Consider the following 21,260-nt stretch of genomic DNA (forward strand, 5'->3'; position numbering starts at 1 on the left):
TCCCAAGTGGCCAGCCCCTCCTTCTATGATCAGTAAACTCTCCTCTTCCACCTAAGCCTACCCAGCAGTTCCCTGTTTAACCAAGCAGGTCTCCTGGCTCCTTTCCTTGACTTCCTACGTGTCGGGATGCTCCGATCTTGAGCTTCATAGAAGCAGTCCCTGAATGCTACCCAGCTATCTTGGGCCCCTTTACCTTCAAGCAGCTTTGCCCATGGGATTTCCCTTAGCAATTGCTTGAAGAGGTCAAAGTTTGCCCTGCTGAAGTCCAGGGTTGCAACTCTGCTTGTTATTTTGTTTCTGCTACATGAGATCCTGAACTCCACCATTTCATGGTCACTGCAACCAAGGCAGCCCTCAACCTTTACTGCTTCGACCAGACCCTCCTTGTTAGAGAGGATGAGATCCAGTCTAAAAGCTGTAGAGCAACTTCTTACAAGGGCAGGTAGTGAATAGGACAAAGGGTAATTGCTTTAAACTGGAAGAGGGTAGATTTAGACTAGATATTGGGAAGAAATTATTTACTGTGAGACACTGGCACAGGTTGCCCAGGGAAGCTGTGGATGCACCCTACCTGGAAGTGTTCAAGGCCAGGTTGGACAGGGCTTTGGGCAATCTGGTCTGGTGGGAGGTGTCCCTGCCCGTGGCAGGGGGGTTGGACTGGATGATCTTTAAGGTCCCTTCCAACCCAAACCATTCTGTGATTAGGGATGTTCCATCTTTTTTGCAACTGGAATGAAAATTTTAAAAAAAATGTTTATATGTACTTTTAAATAAAGAATCCAGAATTGTGCAAGTATGGAAAGCCTCATCTGGACTAGTACTGCGAGACCTCTCAAGAGTCACTAATGCTTTTCAACCATTTCTGTAATGAGGAACAGTGATCTAATTAGAGGGTCCTTGAAAACAGTATTTTGATGGAGGAAGGGACCTTGGCTGACTGTAAAGTGCAGGGAAAAATGTGTAACTCCCTTAACTGCACACAGAGAGAGAAATTGATGGAGCTCCTGTTCCAGGAAGGGATCACAATGTCAAGATCACACTTAAATGCTTGAAAGCCGCCTCTTGAAAACAGAATCCAATCTCATGTGCTACACACAGCAATCTCCCTCAGCCCCATTTCAGCCAAGCTCGCGGTGTTTTCTGGAAGGATGTCTGGCGACAGGAACAGGACAAGCTGATGGCAGGTTAGCACTGTGATATGCTGAGCCTGATCCAACTCCTATTAAATTGAGTGGGAGCAGACTCGGCCCTTAAATGCAGGAAATATTTTATTGTGAAGTATCTGCATGATGGCTGCCAGGTAGATCAATAAGGGCTTCCACTGCTTCCTGCCGCTCACCTTTGATGAGTGCTAGATTTATAACAAACCCACAAACTAAAGCCAGCTCATTTGGTCTGCCCTGATGGCAGCTGCTGCTGGAGATAAGACAGACTTTATTGCCTTGACTGGCTGGATAAGGAAGAAGAGTTATCTGCAGAAAGGTTAAGAAATGAAAGTTTTTGCAGTTCTCTAGCCAATTTGACTGTGGCTTCAGAAGGGCTCACATTGTGGCTTTAGGGATGGAGGAGAAGGGTTTGTTTGTGCAAATATTAAAGAAAAATTAATGAGGTTTATTTCAGAAAGAAGAAATACGATATGTTTAAGGATTAACCTGTCATGTCAGATGATCTGTGTATAAATCCAAACCAAAAATCTGTGTGGTGAATGAAGAGCCTTGCGATGCTCTTGAGCACGGTCACCTCTGGAACACATGAGGCTCGGGCATAGCTGTAGCAAAGAGGCGTCCCAGCATCTGCAGAGCAGCAACACCAGAATAGGCAGCAGCAGTGAAACATTAACGCTGTCAAAAACATTAGTTGAAGTTGTGACACAAAAACGCTGCTGCTTTGCTTAATGTCTGTTCTGTACGAAGGAAGTAGTTCTAAGCAAAAAAGAAAATAAAGTGCTCTGCAACTTGTGTTTGTTTGCAGTGTCTCATGTGATGGGGTGCAGCATGCTAAGCAGGTAAAAGGGAACGTATTTGTCGAGGCAGTGACAATTAAAGTGTGGTGGTAGTATTAGGTTGTGTGCGTTGTTGTTGGCATAGCTGAACTGGGAGTCAAAAAGATTGAGCTTTGCTCCACACGCACCCCTCCAAGTCTCTGCTTGCTCATTTGACTGTTCCCTTCTCTTAAGTCACAAAAGGAGATGTGTTTTGTTTCACAAAGCTCTCCAGACTCCTTCAGGGTCAGTAGACTGAGCATACTTTAGAGATCCCAAATGTCAAGGAGCAGGGAGGAGTAGTGAAAGATTTTAAGGGCAGGAGGACCTCTCCTTGTAAGGCTGCTGCTGGACACCAGGCCATGTCAGAACATGTCACATCGCTCACTGAAATGGGACTTGTCTTCTTCCTTGTTTAAAAAGAAGGGGGTAAAAGTGTGTGGGAAGAGAGTGTAAACTGCCTTATTAAATATAGATGATGTCTTGTTATATATAACATCATAATATTTGTGTGGTATCTGTGGCTTGGTTTCTGCCCATAGGCTTACATGCAGCCCCACTTACTGGGAAATGAGTTCACGCATTTAGAGTTTCCACGGAGGGTGCAGCGCAAGGAGGTTGGAAAGAGGATGCTCTACCGTGACTTCAACATGACTGGCTGGTAAGACTGTGTCCTTCTCAGCAAGGGGTCAGCCTTCTCCGAAACCCATGCATGCTTTGTGTGTGTCTTTGATTAGTGTAAACTGCATCAAACATGGATGTGTATACCCCTGTACTAAAGGGAAAGGTATTTCCTACTTTCAGATATATTTTTGTTACAAGTAAGTGTTTTAAGTAAGTTGACCTTTCTCCAGAGCCAGAACCTTGGTTCATTTTAATGTGTGAGCACTCAAAGCAGAGCAAACACATAAAGGGGAAGACACGCCAGGGGTCTTCCTGAAAGCTACACAACTTTCCTATCTTGGAAGTGGCTTTTTATAAAATCTGGATCAGTGGGCCATCATGCCTTTGCATGCTAAGGAACACTTGCAGAAGGGAAGAGCTGCCTTCCATACTCCAGTGCAGCTGACCCCTGATTTGAGTAACCCTTGAGGAATTGTTTTAGAGATGGGCCAGCCTAAAATGAAAAAGTTTGAATGAACAGCATTGACTCAATGAAGTGAAGACAGGAAGAATGATGAGGTTTTTGTCTCTGGCTAAATGTCTTTATTGTTTTGTATTGGTTTAAGAGACTTCTTCTCAAGTGACTCCCACTCCCTTAGAGACACCCTAATCCTTGCTGTTTTGGGCTCTGTGTGTGATCTGTGAAAGCAAAGACCCTATACATGCAAATGTATATATGCAAATTCACTTCCAAGCTGTTTGTGTTTCAGCATCCTTAGCAGGATGGGGAGGGAAGAATGGAGGGGATTAAAAAGCCTGTACTCTTGTATGTTTGGAGACTTGGATGCTCATATGCAACTACAACTCCACATGCTTCTGATTTGTCCCATACTTTATAGACCATAAATATAATGATGTTTCAATGGCAGAATAATGATAAAAGTTTAGTTTTAATCTGGAGTGTTTGTACAGAACATGTTAATCTGGGAATAACTATCACTGTCCATCATCTTGAACAGCTGCTAGTATAATATGCAGTCTCACCCTGAGAATGATGACTTCACATTTTAAAAGGGCTACAGGCATGAGCAAAAGAAGAGGAACAGAATGAGAACGTTGGATCAACTGAGGACTTAAACAGCAAAACACTTGGAAGATCATGAGACACTTTCCCAGTTTCTGCTATAGGAGTTTTCTTAATAAACTCCTGAATGTCTCTAAAGACATCAATAGAGAATGGCTTTATGTAGACTTCCAAAAGCTCTTTTTCAAGATGTGAGATGCTACTGGGAATTAAAAACAAAACAAAACAAAAAAAACCCAACCTTGTAATTTGGGGGACAGCTCCAGAAGTAGCATAGGCCAAGAGCTTCCTGAGAGGAGGGTAAGAGCAAAATTCTTTCATCATGGCTGGAAGGCAAAGAGGGTTTCTCCAGGTTTGTGAGAGCTGTTTTCCATTTCCCCAGTTGTTTCACAGTCTGGAAAGGAAATGAGGTTAGAATGATTGAAGTTGCAGCATTGGCAGGTGACACCACAGCTCTTTTCCTAATAAACAAGGAGGGCCATGAGGAAGTGCAAAGAATTAAGTTATTTACATCAATGGATATCACAGTGACCAAATTTGGTATCAATAAATACCAAGTAAAGCATGAAGAGGAAAAGATTTGCGCACGTTACAGGTTCCAAATGAAGTTGAGAGCCATGTCAAAAAGCTCAGTGGAAGTTTTGCTTACTGTGATTTTTTTTTTCCAGTCAGAGTCACCAGTGGAAGGCTGGGATGCGTACAGAGTTGGAATGGTTAAAAATTAAACAGAGAATTCCGTATATCAGCTTGTACCTAATTTGTGAATCTGTGCATAGCACTTCACCTTTTTCAAAATGGTTATTGCATAGCTAATACTGTTTGGTATTAGAAGAAAGATAAACAAGAAGGAATGCAAATTTTAAATGTAAATAATGAGTAAGCTGGGTAAATCTAAGCGGATGGCAGATTTGATTCAATGTATTGTTTTTCAGTACTGGTGTGTGAACCCCGTTAACTCTAGCATATGGCAGGGGGGAGAAGAGAGTTTATTTTCCTGTTGATTTTTCTGAATTTCCTGAAGTGTAGGATACATGTTGATCCAGTTACACATTCTAAAATGGTCAATGCAAAAATTACCACCAGTTTAGCACAAATATGCCTAGCTGTAAGCAGTTATTCCAGCATAAGTACTTAAACAGTGACTTGAAAATTCAAGTCTGAATTCACCTCGGTGTTGTCCCAGGCAGAGGTGGCCTGTGCCAAGCAGAACCGTGTGGAGGCTCTGATGAGACTCTCTCTCCCTGCTGTTCCTTTTGACCTCTGGCTGGAAGTGGAAAATGGGGGCTGCGGTTTTGTCCTGAATGTGAAAATCGGAATCTTTTATCTGTTCCATAGCCCACAGCTCGTACACCAGTTACCTCTTTCTTTGTTCACCTCAGGACAATAAAATGGTGAGGGGAATTGCTCTGTCACCATACATTTATCTAAATCAGAGCCCTTCTGAATAAGGATCCATTTCTTTTTGTAGGGTGCTTGCCCAAAGGAGTCTTGTTTTCCATCAAATTGTGTGCAGTGATCTCCTAAAGCAGAGGAGAAGCAATCTATTTCTATTTATCTAAAAGTCTGGGTCAATCTTAATGGCTGAGATTGTGGACAAGATGTTAGATTTCCAGCTTGGTGGGCCCTCAGAGGTGATGGTTTGAAGTGACTGGTGTTTCACAGTGGCCATTTTCCGCTTCAAGGGTTTTGCTTCTATTTTCTTGCCTTTCTAATTCCCAAATTTAACTGCTGCATCAAGACACAGTGGCTGAGGACACGTCTGTTCTGCCTTTGTTTCTAAGGACAGTATCTATCGTGGAGACTAAATTAGCATATATATTCCTTTTCTAGAAAACGTCAGATGGAGCTTTGGCCGGCCAGAGCTTGATACACTAAACCGCTGCCAGACTTTCATCACTTGCAATGCAGAACATCAATTGTGTGAACCTTTTTTTGGTCAGTGACTTCACTGTGTGTTGACATTTACCTGTACATGTAGAGAGGTGCAGGTGACGAAACAGGCACTTTTACAGTTAATTACTGGCTCATTTAGTGAGAGAGTGTAAAACCCTCTCTGCTCTGATGTTTCCTCAGGAAAATGAACTGGTTTAGAATTCAGGACACTTTCTGTGTTTTCTGTTTGAAGCTGCATGATTTTCTTTTTTTTTTTTTCTTCATTTTTACCCTTCTCTGGTGCTCTGGAGCTTTTCAGACTCTCAACAATGGCTTGGCTTGCCCAGCCATTGGATTACAAAAGGTTATTGTCTTTGGGTCTGTCATAATGCACTTGGCGTTTTTCTTTTTCTTTTTTCTTTTTTTTTTCCCCTCGTGTGAAGTTTCCACACTGGCTTTGTCTCAGCAGCCCACAGTGGTAGCAGAGCTGCCAAGTTTCCCCACAGCATTAGGACAACCACTGATCCAGCAATGTGTACCGCATCGCTAGTCCAGACTGCGTGTAACTGCTTTGAGACCAGCCTTTCCCTTCTCCCTTTGGCTCTCTCACCCTCTCTCCTTTCTTTGCAGTGGTGGCTGGGATGAGAAATCTTCTGTGTTAGATATATCTAAAATAAATCACATTTAGGTGGGAGCTGCCCCTCTTGTACCCTCGCCCCACACATGCTGTGGTTGAGCAGCCATTGCAAAGCACGTACTGTAGCTGGCAAGGCACCTGAAGAGCTGTGTCTCCTGCTGACCAAGCCTCCGAGCTGTCTCAGGCCGTAATTTGCTGGCAGATGTTTGTGTTACTGACAGTCTTTCACAGCTGGGGCTCTGGGCTGGGGTTTGCAGGCCTGTGGCTTGCAGAGGTTAAATGTGTATTGAGGAGAGGGTAGTTCTGGTGGCTTGGACAAGTCCTGGCAACAGAAGCATCAGGGAAGACTCGATGGCCACATAGGCAAAGTGCTGCCAGGGCTAAAAAAGGGGTGTAAGTAGCCTGAGGTAGAAATATATGGGGGAGAAAAAAACCAGACTTGATGATAACTGCTCCTTTAAAGGGCTGCACAGAATTAGTATTCTCTGTCTCCACCTTTTATTTAAAAGTTAAGACACAGCTGATCAGGTTTTCTTTACTCATGGGTAAACCCAGTGTGAACAATTTTGAAGTGCTTTGCTCTTACTGTAACCTAGACACCCTCCCAGAACCTGGTTTTCTATCTTACTGTGTCCCTCACTGGCACAGTGGCTCCTTCCAGGACTCCCCTCTCAGGATCCCGTGGGGCTGGAGGAGCTGTACAGTGCTGCACTTAACCAGAAGCATCCAGAAGGCACCACCAACTGGCATCGGCTTTTGTGGTTTCAAAATTAATTTTTTTGCCCCTGCTTGGAATGCAAACAGTGACCTTCCTGCTGCTCACATTGAAGTGAAGTTCTTTAAATGCTTGTTTCCAGATCAGAGCTTTAGCTTTTGGGCTTGACTTTAGGGTGGCAAAAGAGTCTAGATAACGAGTCCATTTTTGGACCGGATTTGCTGACAGCTTGCTTTGCCCTCCAGGAGCACGCAGAGTTGAGCTGCATCACGTTAAAAATGGTCTGAGGTGGTGTAGCACCCACCACGTGTCGTGGGCTGAAGCCCAAGGTGGCGGCAAGCAGGGGAATTGGGCGCTGCCTCTGAGCAGGCTGTATGTTTCCCTCGCCAGCTCGTGTCTGTGTGTCTGGCAGAGGGGAGCTGTGGCACACGATTTGCCACCCCAGGGTCAGCCCGTGCTGAGGAATCGCGTGATTTATTCCAAAGCAGAGAAGCTGGTACCCTGGGGCGAGCACTAAGCAAAACCCATTTTATTCTAGAGTCAATATTGTCCACTGCCTGGAAAGCTGCCAGCCTTCTCTGCGCTCGCCCTTTTCTCTCCAGCAGGGAAGGTCTTTCAGCCTCCAAGCATCTGATTAAAAAAGCAACTTCACTTTTCAAGCCATTTTATTTTGTTTGGGATGGATGCCTTTTGCTTTCATTGTGCAGCCTGCCTTGCCGTCTGCGGTTCAGACTCCAGCTCACAAAAACCAGGCTCTCATTAATCACTTACTGGGGATCCAGAATACCCCGGTGAGAGCCAACGTACATGTTTTGCTTGGTAATGTGTGAGCTGATTTGAACAAATATTGCCAATGCGGCTGCTATCTTATTCTTTATTGCTGGGCTCGATGTCCTCTGACAGCGCGTTCAGGTAGCCTGCCCAAGGAGTGCCTGAGCAGATTGAGAAATGCCACAAAAAATGCTTTATGGAGCAGATGCTCGCGCTGCACCCCCGTTTAATATAAATTGATTTATTGAATCAAGCGCAGAAGCCCTGCTACAGAAACCTCGGGCTATATCCTCTGGAGAACCACCTAATAAAACAGCCCCAACTGACACTCCTCATTAGCTTTTCCACCGATCCCAAGGCAGTATTTAAAGTGACAGTGTCCCTCTTTTCGGCCTGAATTTATCTGCTGGCTAATGCCTGTGGGTCTAATTAGCTTAGCATTATTAGTCTTATTCAGATAAGCTGCATTTCCTAACAGCTTGATTCCAACTTGTAAAAAGTAATTGGAAGTCTGCAAACCCTGTGCTGTAACCTGCTTGATTGCACCTTTTAGCCAAATTCATGTAATTTACAGAAAGTCATCTTTTCTTCCCCTCTCACTTTTTTAATTGAGCTTTTTTGTCTAGCGAAACCTTCTGTGCATCTTCTGTTGAAATCCTGGCTGTATTGTTGTGTTTGAGACCTCAGCCGTATCCTTTGTACGATCGACAGGGAGAGATCAAATTTTAATTTCATAATTACTTCACAAGAAAGCAGCCGTTTCCCCAGTCATGCCTGGTATTAATTTCCTCCCAGCAACTTATATTTTCATAATTTAATGATTATGGGCCACCTTTGCAGCACTGGGCCCTTTCTGGAGAAGGGAGAGATAGGATGTCATTTTTGCGGCAAAAAGTATAATCCACAGCCACTTCCCTTCTGTTTTTTTGGTCTTTGCTCTCGTCTCATTGCGAGGGAGCCTGGAGCGGGATGAGGCGGGCCGTGCCGTGCCTTTCTGGTGTGTGCAGCCAGAGCAGCTTGCCGGGTTATGCCTGGGTGTCTGGGGTGCAGCTCTGCGATGATGAATGGCTGTTTGCAATGTGCATGTTATGCATCTTTTCAGGATTTGCAGCCCTCGCTGCAGGAGCAGCGGGAGGTGAAAGCTGACCTGCTGTGTGCAGCACATCTCCTGACAGTGATGAATGGCTCTGCTCTCCCCAAGTGCACACATGCCACAGGAGCTGAGCCAGTGTCTTCAGGGCAGGAGAAAGCAGAAACAAGAAAGTAATGGTGCTGCAGCAAAAGAGAAAACTTAAGTCTGGGGTAAAGCTCTTTGTGAATGTCCTCTCTGAGGCCAAGTGAGCCCGACACGAATGAGAATGGTCTGAGTTGCATCTTGCAGAGGCATCTCCTTCTGGAAGCAGTGTGGCTAAGGCCTGTCTCTGTGTGGCTGTGCATCTCTGCTTGGGCTTTGCTTTGGCGCGAGATCAGGTGCTGCCTATGCAAGGGCAGACAAAAGGGCAGTCTCTTTTATCAGAAAGAAACCAAACTGAAATGAAGTAATCTTCAATCTAAAAACCCAAGCAAAACCAACTCTTATGCCTGGTAAGGTGAAGTCTCTTCCCCAGCTGCACAAATTTGACGTAACCTCAGCTGGGTCCCTAGGAAATCCTCTTTTTTCTGTTGCCACCCAGGATTGATTTATGGCTTTGCTCCTGGCTGAGAGGATGCCCCTTGCTCCTCGGAGGAGTTTCCAGTACTGCTGTGGGATGGTGAGGTCCCTGCTTGCTGTGTCTCACTGCCTGCCCCATCCTATGCTACAGTGATCTTTTGCAGAAGGGTTTGCTTCGTGATTCCTCCTTAACAGCAACCTCCTTTCCTTCCAGAGGATCCCAGCTAACAAGTGTGGAGCAGGCATTGTGAGGGTAACGTGCAGTCTTTCTGCTGTCTGCTTCACCACATCGCTTTAACAAGAACTACACCAAAATGTGAATTTACAAACAGTTTTTCTGTCCATCACAGTGCGTTAAGCCTGCTGTGTTAACAGCCTGCTTCCTTTACTCCTCTGTCTTCAGAGAAAATTGCTGACAAACCTTCCTGTTTGTCTTTTAAGTGTAGAGAGATAAAGTAAATTATAAGAAGCCTCAAGACAGCAAATTCTCTGGGGAAAAAAAAAGACCTGGACTGGTGAGACTTGCAGGTCATGGATCCACTCAATGTGCAGCTGCAGCGTCTGCACACAGTTCCTGTCACTCGTGGGTGGTGGAAGCTCAACTGGTCACAAGCAGTGGATGAAAGCACTCAGAGTACGCTTGCTCTGTCCCTCCCAGACTTGAGCACAAAAGCAGCAAGAGAGGGTGCTTATAAATACCTTCAGTTAATTTTTTCCCTGATTTGTCCTCAGCTGCATTTCAGGAGGTGCCTGAGAGAAGATGCCAGTGCTGGAATCTTTAAAATGAGCTGGCCAAGATGGACAGAGTTTGTTTTGCTTAGGAATTACTTCCACAGCAGTGTGTGGTGCTGGAGGATATGTCCTCTCCAAATTCCAGACTCTGTTTTAGGACCATACAGGACAGTGAAGGCTCCCTGGAGGTCCAGAGCTCCCATACTGGTCTGATTTGACCAAGCCAGAAATCATACATGTATACAAGTCATGCTGAGATACTTTATTTTATTTCGTTTATTTAAATTTGTAGATGACAGAACTGGCATTTGCAGAATGAAGCATTATACAGAAGATGTTTCTGAATTTTCTGGGGAAAACGCAGGTTTTCAAGCTTGAATGTTTTCCTCTTCACCTGAAAGAAATCCCAGGACAGCGTCTTGGTTTAGAGTAGATATTTCCCTAAAAATTGTTTTGTGCACATATGCACAAAACAGTCGGTTGTCTTTAATTGATTTGGGTTTGCCATCATCTTTTTTCGTAACAAACGTTACTATAGTTTGTGTGCTTTTATTATCTTTGTTTATTGTAGTTTTGCCTCATTAAAGTGTGTATCAGATGAGTAATAGGGGAAAGATACTGAGGTACTGGAACATTAAAGCTAACCTACCTAGAGGGTACTTAGTATCAGTCTGGATTTGGAGATCCTGACTCTGCAGAAGCACATATGTGTAAAGACATTTTTTAAAAACTATGGCTGCTTCAAGGCATATATTGCGTAATTTTCAGTGGCTCTGTACCTAGCCTGTGCTGCACATCTTTTCTTGGTAGTAAGCACACATGTGTACTGGTTTGGTTCCTGTAGTTCAGTAGGCAGTGCAGATAAACAGTTCCTTTTGGGTTGGTGATTTAAGCTCTGTTATCCAAAGGGTTATTTCCAAACCGCTGATTACTTGTGTGGGAGGGGGGAAAAAAGCCAGTTTCTATCAAGTTTTGTGTTGCTCAGGGATTAAAATCTGATTTTCTGTCGGTTTGACCAAGTTGAGCTTGGACAATGGGAGCTTGGTTGGTTAGCTGGGATAGCTTTGTTGTGAGGTTTTTTGAGGGGGAGTGGAGGGGTGTTTGAGGATGGTTCTGGGTTTGGATTTTTTTTATAGAGTGCTAGGAAAGCAGTGCTAGGAATACAGTGAATCTACAAACCTGTCTCAAAGGAGAGCCTTCATCCCTGTACTCAGTACGAAATAGGACATTTCTGAAGCCGTGGTAATTTTTCTTTCTTGCTTGCTTGCCACAAGTGGGTTTTGCTCTGTGCTTTAAGCTAAAACCCTTTGACTATTCTTTTAGCTCTTCCTTTGGTTTATTTTTCAGTTTGCTCTCGGGTATCATTAGCAGGGATGTGAAATACAGACAAACTTTCTAAAGCCAAGTGCTATGGAAAAGCAGAGCAGAGAGCCTGGATTCCCCCGTCATTCACAGAACTGAGCCTTCCAGGTTAGGGTAGGTTGCGTTTTTGCCACCATCTGCTGTGCCTGGGGATCCCAACACAATACTTTCCAGGACCAGTAACCTTATACCGTTTGGTGTAAAAAAATAAAATAAAATAAAAATATATCTATAATGTAGATTTTTTTTTATTTTTTGGCTTTGTCAACTTCTACTCTTACGTGAATATGTGCTTTCAGAAGGCCAATTTTAAGAACAAATTGTATGGCAAGAGAACACGTAACACATGTAAGAAATTATCTAGGATTTTGGCTCTGAAATCTGTATTTGGGACCTGACCAGTTTTTCAAGTTCTGACCCAGCAATATGCAGGTAACTTTGATAATCTTTTACTTAAAGAGCACAAATGACCTCAGCACTGAAGCAAACTTCTTCCCTAGATTGTCTTGTGCATTTAGCAGCTTCTGGTGACTTTTTTGCCATGTATTTAGAGCAGACTCCAGTTAGCATATGAGTAACATCATGTCAGTCCTAGTTCTTTCGTTCTGACATCTCTTTTGGCTCCCAGTGCGATTTGGCCCGATTTTCCAAAATGTTGATCCTGAGTCCAAATGTAACTTTGTGGGTGGTACATATGTCAAGCCCTAGTTCAGTATTTTTGGACAGCAGTAGCATTTCATAATTCTTTTGAAATGAAAAGAAGAAATGAAGCTAACTGAAAAAATCGCAGCTAGATGTAGCTGGGCACAAGCTCGCCTTTTCTACTCCCCCCTCCACCTCCCTGTTTTTCCATTTGGAAAAAGAGGTTTACGTGGCAGAAGCACTTGACAGGATTCAGGCACATTCAGAGCAATAGCATATCCTTGTGTTTATAACCTGTCTTGTCATGCCCTGGTGGTGGCCACTGAGACCTCCTGGGATGCAGATGAGGAAGATGGGGAGAGGGAAAGGTTGCAGCCCTGTGTTGGTGTTTGCTAGAGCAGTGAGCTAGGCTGAATTACGTAGGTGGCTGAATAAGGCCATGTTGGCACTAAGAAAGGCAAACAACCCCCTCAGGTTCTCCGTATGTCTGTGTTTGATATACCTACTGCCATATTATATCTTTATATACAGCACACTCTAAACAGCACAGGAAGGTATAAATACAACTTTATTACATAAAATCAAGTTAAATAGTCCAGAAGGTTGTAGCCTGTGTGAAATAAACACACGTATGAAGTACAGGAGGTTTCACAGGGCATAAATCAAAATGAACTTCATAGCTTCCTTCCTTCCGTCTCCCCATGCAGTTGCTGAGCTGCTCACGGAAAAGCTGTCCTTCATTCTTCCCTTGCAGCAAACCACAGGCTCATATATTATTAATTGTGTTTCACTGGTAATGCAGTACATAGGTACATTTTCTAGAGTGTCTCAGGTTGCTTTTCAGTGTTTCTGTGCCAGCTCCACTGCTGTGGTTGTAGTTCTGAGCATTGTTTTTCAAGTGCTGATAATTTTTCAGGCAATAGCAACGTCAACAGAAAAGGCATGTTTGAGATGAGTCTTGACACCCAAGTTTTGAGCCCAAGAGGCGATTTGCTGTGAGAAGACACAAAATAAATCACAGTAGCCCTCTGGGCCTCCTTCACTTAGTCACATAGCTTCAGGAGGTGACAGGCTAGCCAGCTGCCCTTCCTAATCCGCTGGTGAAACAAGTTAGCGTCAGCCTTTTGCAACATGGCCTCTTCTAGCATCCTTGCACCGTTGTGTCACAGTTGAAGGCCCTAGGGACAATGGTCCTTATGGTGCTCCCATAAAAGATGCTGGACTCGGCAGTGGAGACCGTTCTTTTGAAGGACACGAGCCTAAATGATGCCTCTTTCACCCTTTCTTTTTTCCCCTTCTTCCTAAAGCAATCAGTGTGAGGTGCTATGAAGGAGAATATAAGAAAGGAGGGGAGAGAGGGAAGAGAACTTGGTTCCTGGTTTTTGGCTGCTTACAGGACAGTATGTGCTTCAATCTGAAGGATTTGTAGTTGTCTTGCAGATAATACAGTCTGTGGGTAAAGAATGGTTTCATTTTTCCTTTAAAAAGGGAGCTGCAAATAGTTAAGTCACATCAGCTTAGTCTTGTTTGCCATTTGTAACAAATATGTACAAAAACTTGAAAATCCAATAAGAATGCTTGTCTTGTCGGGCTTATGGTTTGATTACTCCTTTGACTGATACCCAGTGTGGACTCAGCTGATCCCCTTTCTTGATGTCAGTTCACAACTGGCTTTACATAAGGAGTAGGAGAGATTTCAGACTCCTCCTCAAGTAGGTTTTGCCGGGTCTCCCAGCAATGTAGGACCAGCTGGAAGCTTTGGGACATGTTCATGAGCAGTCAGAGATGGTAAAATTCTTCCTCCACGTTCAAACCAAGATATCCAAGTTGGTGAGTGAGGCAGAGACGTTAGCTATTCCCTGTTGGAAATAAAGGAAAGAGCAGGAGCAAAGTCCATGACTGACTCATCCCTGCCAACAAAATGCTATTCTAGGATTTAAACATCAGGGAAGTTTTATTATGCTGGTTACTTGTAGTGATTTGTGCCTTTTTATTTGGTTTAAGAGCAGTCTGTTTGCCCTTTCCAGTACAAAAATGCCATTTCAATGCCTTCTCTGTATTATCTTATAGAGATGCCCAAGTGTCATGGTTATGCACTCAAGATATTCTTGACTGTGTGCTCTCCCATGGAGCACCCACTCAGTGTGTTTTGCAAACCTCACGTGGTTCCATTTTGAGATTTCACACATAGTGATGCTTTGTAGTACGGGAGCAGAGTCCTCCACTACTGTTTCTTCTTTGTATTTTGGTTGCTTTTCCTTTTTTCTTTTTCTCCCCCTAAACCCTGATATGGGTCCTACCTGTGATTACTGGGAAATGTAAAGGTGGGGATTAAATGTCTGTGCTACGTCCTTTGAGTCTGAGGTTTGCCTAGGTGATGCAGCACGTATAACTACGTAATACACCACCATTTATTGATCCCAGGTCTATGCTATATTTTGGTGAAGCATGAGGCAGTTTGATTACAGTATAGGATTTCACCCCTGATTTTTAATTTCCTGCTGGTTTGTGTCACAGCCTTAACATTGTTTAAACCTGATTCAATGCGACTCCCCAGAGCTCAAGCAACCAGTTCGGCTGGAGTGCCACAAAGCAGGGGCTGGCGGTGGCTGGCAGAGGACCCACTGCAGCCCCTTCCCTCATCCTGCCTCTCCCTTCTGCTTTGGTAGGGAGCGCTGATTCATATGCTCAGGGGATGATTTTGGAATCACCGCAAGGGCTTTGGGCAGAGACGGGCCAGGTGGGAAGGACAGCACGCAGGGCTGGGGAGTCACCGGGGAGTGACAAAGTGACAACTTTGTGGTATGAAGGGAAGCGTGTGCCTCTGAGGGGGATGTACTTCAACCAGAGAGGGTCCCCAGCACCTTGGCTGAAGCATGTGTTACACAAACCACGGGATTTTGCAGTTTGTGAGAATGACAGCTGTCTATTTTTTTAAATTTTATTTCTCACTGGCAAAATTGCTCACCTTCTCACCTCATCAGTGTCAACAGCTGGATGTGGAAAAGGTAGAGTATGCAGGCATGAGGTAAACAGAATCAGAACACGAGCATTTACTTCTCTTGGCCATGGAAAAGCTGCTGTGAAATGTGAACTTTGACAACCTCGACTGGTGCAGTCAAGGTCAAATAAGCACTAAATATCCTTCCAGCACTCTTCAGCATGTGAAGCTTGTCTTGGCTTAAGCAGTCGTGAAAGATGGGAACAGGATTGGAGAGCTCTTTCACACTTTGTGTACACATCCTGCCGTTGTTTACCATCTCATCTTGACAGTGTGAATCTAGTCATTGGTTGGCTTCTTGGTGGGTTTGGGTTTGGTTTTTGTTTTGGTTGGTTGGGGTTTTTTATGACACTGTATGACACTACAGCTGCTGCCATAGCCAGCAATATCTTACCTGGTTAGGATGTTATTCAGTCCACCTCTTTTTCCTCACAGGCAATAGGAGCAGCTTAGCATGTTAGTTATTTCCTTGTGTTCACTTTTTGTTTTGGTGAAAGGGATGATTCTTTAGGGAAAATCTTTCCACAGAAAAAGAAATTTACATCTTGGTTCAAAGACAGAGTAGGAAAAATATTTTTTTTTTTTTTAAATCACGGCTGCTTGTTTCAGGCACTGGGTCACTGATTGAGTGCAAACTTTATAAACGTTTTTTGTCCTCCTCCCACAGGGCATACAAAACCATTGAGGAAGATGACTTGAAGTTTCCTCTTATATATGGAGAAGGCAAGAAGGTGGGCACATTTGCTTTCCTCAGACCAAAGGAAGAAGGAATTCTGTGCTGTTTACTACTCAGTTTAGCCTGTGGCAATCCAGTGTTTTCCACTCAGTATCTCTTTATTTTATCGTTTTGACAGCTTGAAAGAATATCTTGGTGCTGTCATAAATCAGTCTCATGTCTGGGGGGCGGTGGGGGGAGCTCAGTATACTAAAAAGCATTTTTACAGCAACCATAGTAATTTGCCATTCCATTTGCTTTTGTTTTTCTTTTATTGTAAGTAGGCTACAATGGAACCATCGCCTTAAAATGTTCCTGGTTTCATTGTAAAATAAAACTGGGCGGAATGAAATTAGCAAAATACCTCATGTTTGCTGAAAACAAAGCACTAGGATATTTAATAACATTTTGGAGTGCTTTTGAGATGCAAAATCCTAATTTAAGAAAGCGAGGGATCAGGACAGGATTTGAGAAGTATGTAACACACCTTAACTGTATCATGTTTAGCTAGTGTATGTGAATTCACTATTGACTTTTTCTGATGTGAATGCTGATAGCTTTACTTGAAAGGAAGAAGTGAGCTGTTCTATTTGAGTGTACTTTGTTTCCAGCTCCGTGATTAAGAACAGTGAGATCATTAGTGCTGATCCCAGCAAGCTTAGCTGGATGCAGCAACAGGATCAATATAAGGACGCAGTGGTGTCAGTTTGCCGATATTGGTATGCTTGCTGTGTTTCTAAATAGTGTTCCCCTGCTGTATTAGGTTCTTATCTCAATGCAAAAATGCACACCTTTCAAAATTAGTCCAAGTTTTGAAGGTTCAGATCTGCAGCTTATCTCTGAATTTGGTTAGGTTTATAATTATTTGCAAAATGTTTCATGCACATCTTTTTAATTTACTTTTTTACTGCCTTATGGAGCCAGGGGTTAGTGAGGCAAAATAATCTTGCACCAGTTGCTTGCCGTTACTGATGCTGGGAGCTCTCTTGCTCAGAAGCTGCTGCAGCTAAACTAGAGTTTGGGGGAAGTGATGTGTGCAGAGAGCGAGGCTCCCCCTGAGGCAGTCAGCCTGGTCAAACCTTGGAGAAACGCTAATGAAGAAATGCCAAGCACCTCTGGGGAAACAGCTGTTGCAGAGGAGGTGACTGGGAAAGGAGATGGTAGACCTGAGGTAACAGCAGACCTGCCCTGGACCGGCTCTCCACAGAGGAGAGCACTGTGGTCAGTGCCACTGTCACCTGCGTGTTAAGCAATTGAAGGTGGCCTTTGGCACTCTTCCTTGGTGGAAGGAGCATATGGTAATACGTCAATAGGAAGAAGCGGGTGAGTAATTAGGCTCCTCATCGTTTTTATAAAACCTGTTTACTACCAGTATAATTTGCTGAAGGAATGCTCTCGTAGACTGGGGACAGTGAGGCGGCTGGGTTAGGTTTCCGTAGTCCCAGTCCCTTACAGATTGTCCTAATCTAAGATAGGTGTATGCAGACTGGGATGTGGACACATACAAAGCTTGAAATAATGAGGGAAATGGAGATGACGTGAATGTGAAAAGTGCTGAAGTTGATTAGCTGTGTTAAATCTAGAGTTTCTGGGAGAGAAAAGGGAATTAATCCCTAGCTGTAGCAGTTACAGAGTAGGAGTATTGTCTCTTCCCCTATTGATGCAGTGCATGTAGCAAGATTTTATTCAATTGCTTTTCTTTATTTCCAGGCTCGGGTTATGGCAACAATTGGAGTGACCCGAGGACTGGGAGACCATGACCTCAAAGTGCATGACTCTAATATATACATCAAACCTTTCCTGTCCTCATCTCCTGAGGTAAAATGCCAAGGTTCAACTATCTGATCTGTGGGAGAGAAATGAATTTACTTAGTGTGCTTATTTGTTCTTCTCAAGTTGCCCATTCTGACTGTGGTCCAGTCCATGTAATGCACTGCTCCTCCCCATGGCCTCAAGCTAGTAACATCCACATAGTAGCAGGAGTGTTATAAGTTCCTCAGCTATGTGCACTGGCTCTGGTTGCTCCACATCCCTGGTAGAGCATTGATGCCTTCTCACTCCCTGGTCTACAGTTATCCTGTAACTTCGTCCTTCAGCGTGACAGAGATCCATTTCTCCCCGCCTTCACATGTTCCAGATCCCCTTGAGGCCTAGATCACGCTGCCTTCATAGGAGCTGATGTAAATCTCAGTTCTCCAGAAGGCAGCACTTGGATGCCTTTCACGGTAGGGTGGTATCGTGCATTACACAGAGGATACCAAATCAGCTCTTAAGCAGGAAAATGCCAAGAGCGGTTGGAAGAGTGCTTTATGCTTCCATCTGTCCACCTCTTTACCTCCAGTTCTTAATTCTTTATGATGGTTTTGTGCAAACACCAAATAATGGCAGGAATGGCAGTGTGCATTCCCAAATGATGGCATAATGAGGGGATTATGCAGTATTTGTGTTAGAGGTAGCTTTAAATGCCTTCATCATTTTGACTTGCCTCGCCACAAACAATTCCAGTTTTTGACCACCAGAGACATTGTACTGAAGGATATCAAGCCCTCCAAAGGGATTTGAATGTATTTGTTAACAAGAAACATGCAAACCTCGCTTTTTTTTCCCTCTGTAACTGCATTCCTGGTCCTACGTCAAGGAACAGATGACACATATTTTTCATAAAATATTAAGCAAGGGCAAACCATCTGATTGCAGCACAAAAAGAGGAGGCTTTGCTTCTGTGATTCAAATGCTGTCCACTGTCAGCTGGCTTGCTGGAGTTTTAACTGTACCCAGTATTTGACCTTGAATTTGTTGCTTGCTGTAGCAGTGCAAGAGAATGAAAATTGTTATACAAATGACATCATAATGCTAGGAAGGAACCAAATTATTAATTTAACCTTGCTTAGAACATCTTTGAGACTTTAAAAATAAAAATTTAAAAAGTGCTGATTGATTCTGGACCTGAAGAAAAAGGGGGACGTCTACAGACAGCTCCTTCTTCACATTTCCTTGCTGTCAGTCCAGTACCTTCCATGTCCCTGCTTTGACTGTGTGGTATGCCTCACTTGGGACCTCCTGCTGTTCTCAGCCAGGCAGGCAGCAGCTCTGCCCTCATCACTCTGATGGATTTGTTTAGTGCCAGTGAAATGATGCAATTCTACCTATTTATTTTTCTTTCTGGCATGCTGAGATCCAGTGTTTCTGGGGTATGTAATGGCTGCAGCACAGTATCATCTCTGCCAATTGCTGCTGCAGTATTTGTCTGTGTGTATAAACCAGAGCTTCTCATGGGCTTTTCTGATTTGTGTGGAGTGTCTGTACGTGTTCAAATTCTGGAATATGACATCCAGTTCATATGCTATCCACATTTCAGGATCTCTTAACTGCTTCGCAAAAAGGAAGCAAAATTGGCTTTGTTTCCACATTGCCTTCACAGCTAAATTCAGCAGAAGTGTACTGGGACAGGAGGAGGAAAGACAGAGCACCAGCCACCTCAGTGTAGAGATACTGGCAAAAAAAAAGCCTTGGATTTTATTATAAAGTAACATATGCTCCGACTTGCTTTCCATTGCACCTCCATCTCTGAGCCATCTCTTCCTTTTCTTCTGAGAGAGAAACCCAGGGCTTTATCACCTCATGTTTTTCTCTGACTTACTCTGTCCATATGTGGACAGTGCACCTTGCACAGAAACTGGCATTAAGAAACACCATCTTTGTGCTGCCATCTGGGAAGCTTGGCACTTGGAAGGAAAGGCGTCAAGCAGCAGTCATATTTGGCCCTTGTGCAGCATTGGATTTCAAATTGTTTATGTAGAGGTAGGGAAGCACAACGTCTGGTTTCCAGACCTGGAAAAGGGAAGGCACAGGAAATTAAGGTGCACAGTGAGTCGTGACAGAGGGAGGATCCAAGTCCTCTGGCTTCTGTTTCTGTGCTGTAATTACAGTGTCCTTTCCAAAGTTGAGGGCAATGTGGTGTGATTTCAGAATATTTTATTTCCAGTGCGATAAAGCTCTGGTATGCCATGGCCAACAAAATTTAGCTGAAGGAAAGGTAAGCGTCCCCGAGTCTACAGCACAAAGTAGGCATAGAAAAGTAATTTGAGGGTGGTGCGAAATGGTACTTTGATAGAGTGCCAGGCTATGGGAGGAGAAGTCATGTAGCCAAGACTGACAAATATAATCAGGATTCAGTGGCTCAGCTGTTATGAGACCAGATTTGGAGGACTTCTGCAGGTTGGTGAGCTCTAGAGAATTGAGCCTTTTATAATGAACTGGAGTAGCACAAAGCAGACCAAGCTATGGCTGAGGCTCTCTGGCATGGAATTAAATATTTATTTTTCATAATGGAAGAGTTCATTTGAAAGCCTTCAGCAGGAAATTCTGCTTTTTCAAGCTCAGCAAGAGCCGCCTCATTGCAGCTGAAAAGCAGAATTTAATCCTGAAATTTTTTGGACAGCAGTTCAGCCACTTGGTGGGAGAGGTAGGGCTCTGATGGCAGAGTTTGGCCCTTCCCAGCGATGAACCCAAAGCCAACCACCAAGGCAAATGGTAAGGAGGTAATGAGGGAGCATTTTTCTCCTTCCATTATGTCAGTAAAATCTTTCTGACAACTCCACAAATGTGTCAAAGGAGACCATTTTAGATTCATGTCTGCCTTCTGGAGAAATCTTCAGAAATTACACCGTTGAAAGGAACAAGCAGGGCAAATACATGGAGAAAGGAGAGTATGATCAAAGGGAGTGAAGGTGGTTTCAAGAAGCAAACATCACACTTCAGTGGCTTGAAGTCCTTCAGGGTTGTGTCTACCAGAGAATTAAAAAAATAATAACAAATGCAGTAGCTGGTCTTGCAGGAGCACTTTGATTTCTCAGGAAATGTTTGAGAAACTGTTCTGCATCACAGGTTATTAATATAAAAAGATATGAAGCTACAGACTAAGTGGAAAGTTGGCACAGTCTACTGGAAATTGGCTAAAGGGCAGGAAACAAAGGGTGGCGGTAAAAAGCTAAAAGGAGATTAATTGGTGAGTGCTGCAGGGAGCGATGTTGGGACCCGCTTTTTATTATTTACATATAAATTACTTGGAGGGTGGTATTGAAAGATCTCGTCGTTCGCCAGTGAAGCTGCGCTGGATAACATTGCACATAAAAAGGGATGATACAATTAAGAAAGGGCTTAATTTATTGCAGTAGCCAAGTTGATCAATAGTGCAGGCGAGTGAATGCAGGCTGTTGTTTGGCTCAAATTCCCCCGGGGCCGGCAGCCGAGGAGCACCTCAGGTGGCTGCGGGCTCACTTGTCACTCTGTTGTGAGCGGTTTTGCGGCCGCAGGGACTCGCATCGGCTGCCTCTGAAAAACAAGCCTGGCAAACGAGCCACGGTGCCTTTGCAGAGCTGCTGTGGTCCTTTCTGGCAGCCAAATGCAGGTTTTGTCTGGTGGGTGGATCCATTCGAAATGTAAATATAAACCTGGCCCACCTGTTTGTTCGTTGCTTGCCCGGAGCATTTTT

General features: G+C 43.9%; 1 protein-coding gene across 1 annotated transcript in view; it reads left to right on the forward strand.

Moving 5' to 3' along the window:
- Positions 1 to 2,523: 2,523 nt before the first annotated feature.
- Positions 2,524 to 21,260, forward strand: part of LOC104548738 (protein phosphatase 1H) — a gene marked incomplete at its 5' end in the record, with an annotated part of 28,385 nt that continues 9,648 nt past the window's right edge. The window contains 3 exons of the mRNA XM_010194842.1: positions 2,524 to 2,642; positions 15,719 to 15,782; positions 17,477 to 17,584. Coding sequence (XP_010193144.1) covers positions 2,524 to 2,642; positions 15,719 to 15,782; positions 17,477 to 17,584 — 291 coding nt within the window. The remainder of the gene's footprint in view (positions 2,643 to 15,718; positions 15,783 to 17,476; positions 17,585 to 21,260) is intronic.

This window comes from Mesitornis unicolor, unplaced genomic scaffold, assembly GCF_000695765.1.
Source record: "Mesitornis unicolor isolate BGI_N332 unplaced genomic scaffold, ASM69576v1 scaffold18451, whole genome shotgun sequence".
Classification (NCBI taxonomy): domain Eukaryota; kingdom Metazoa; phylum Chordata; class Aves; order Mesitornithiformes; family Mesitornithidae; genus Mesitornis; species Mesitornis unicolor.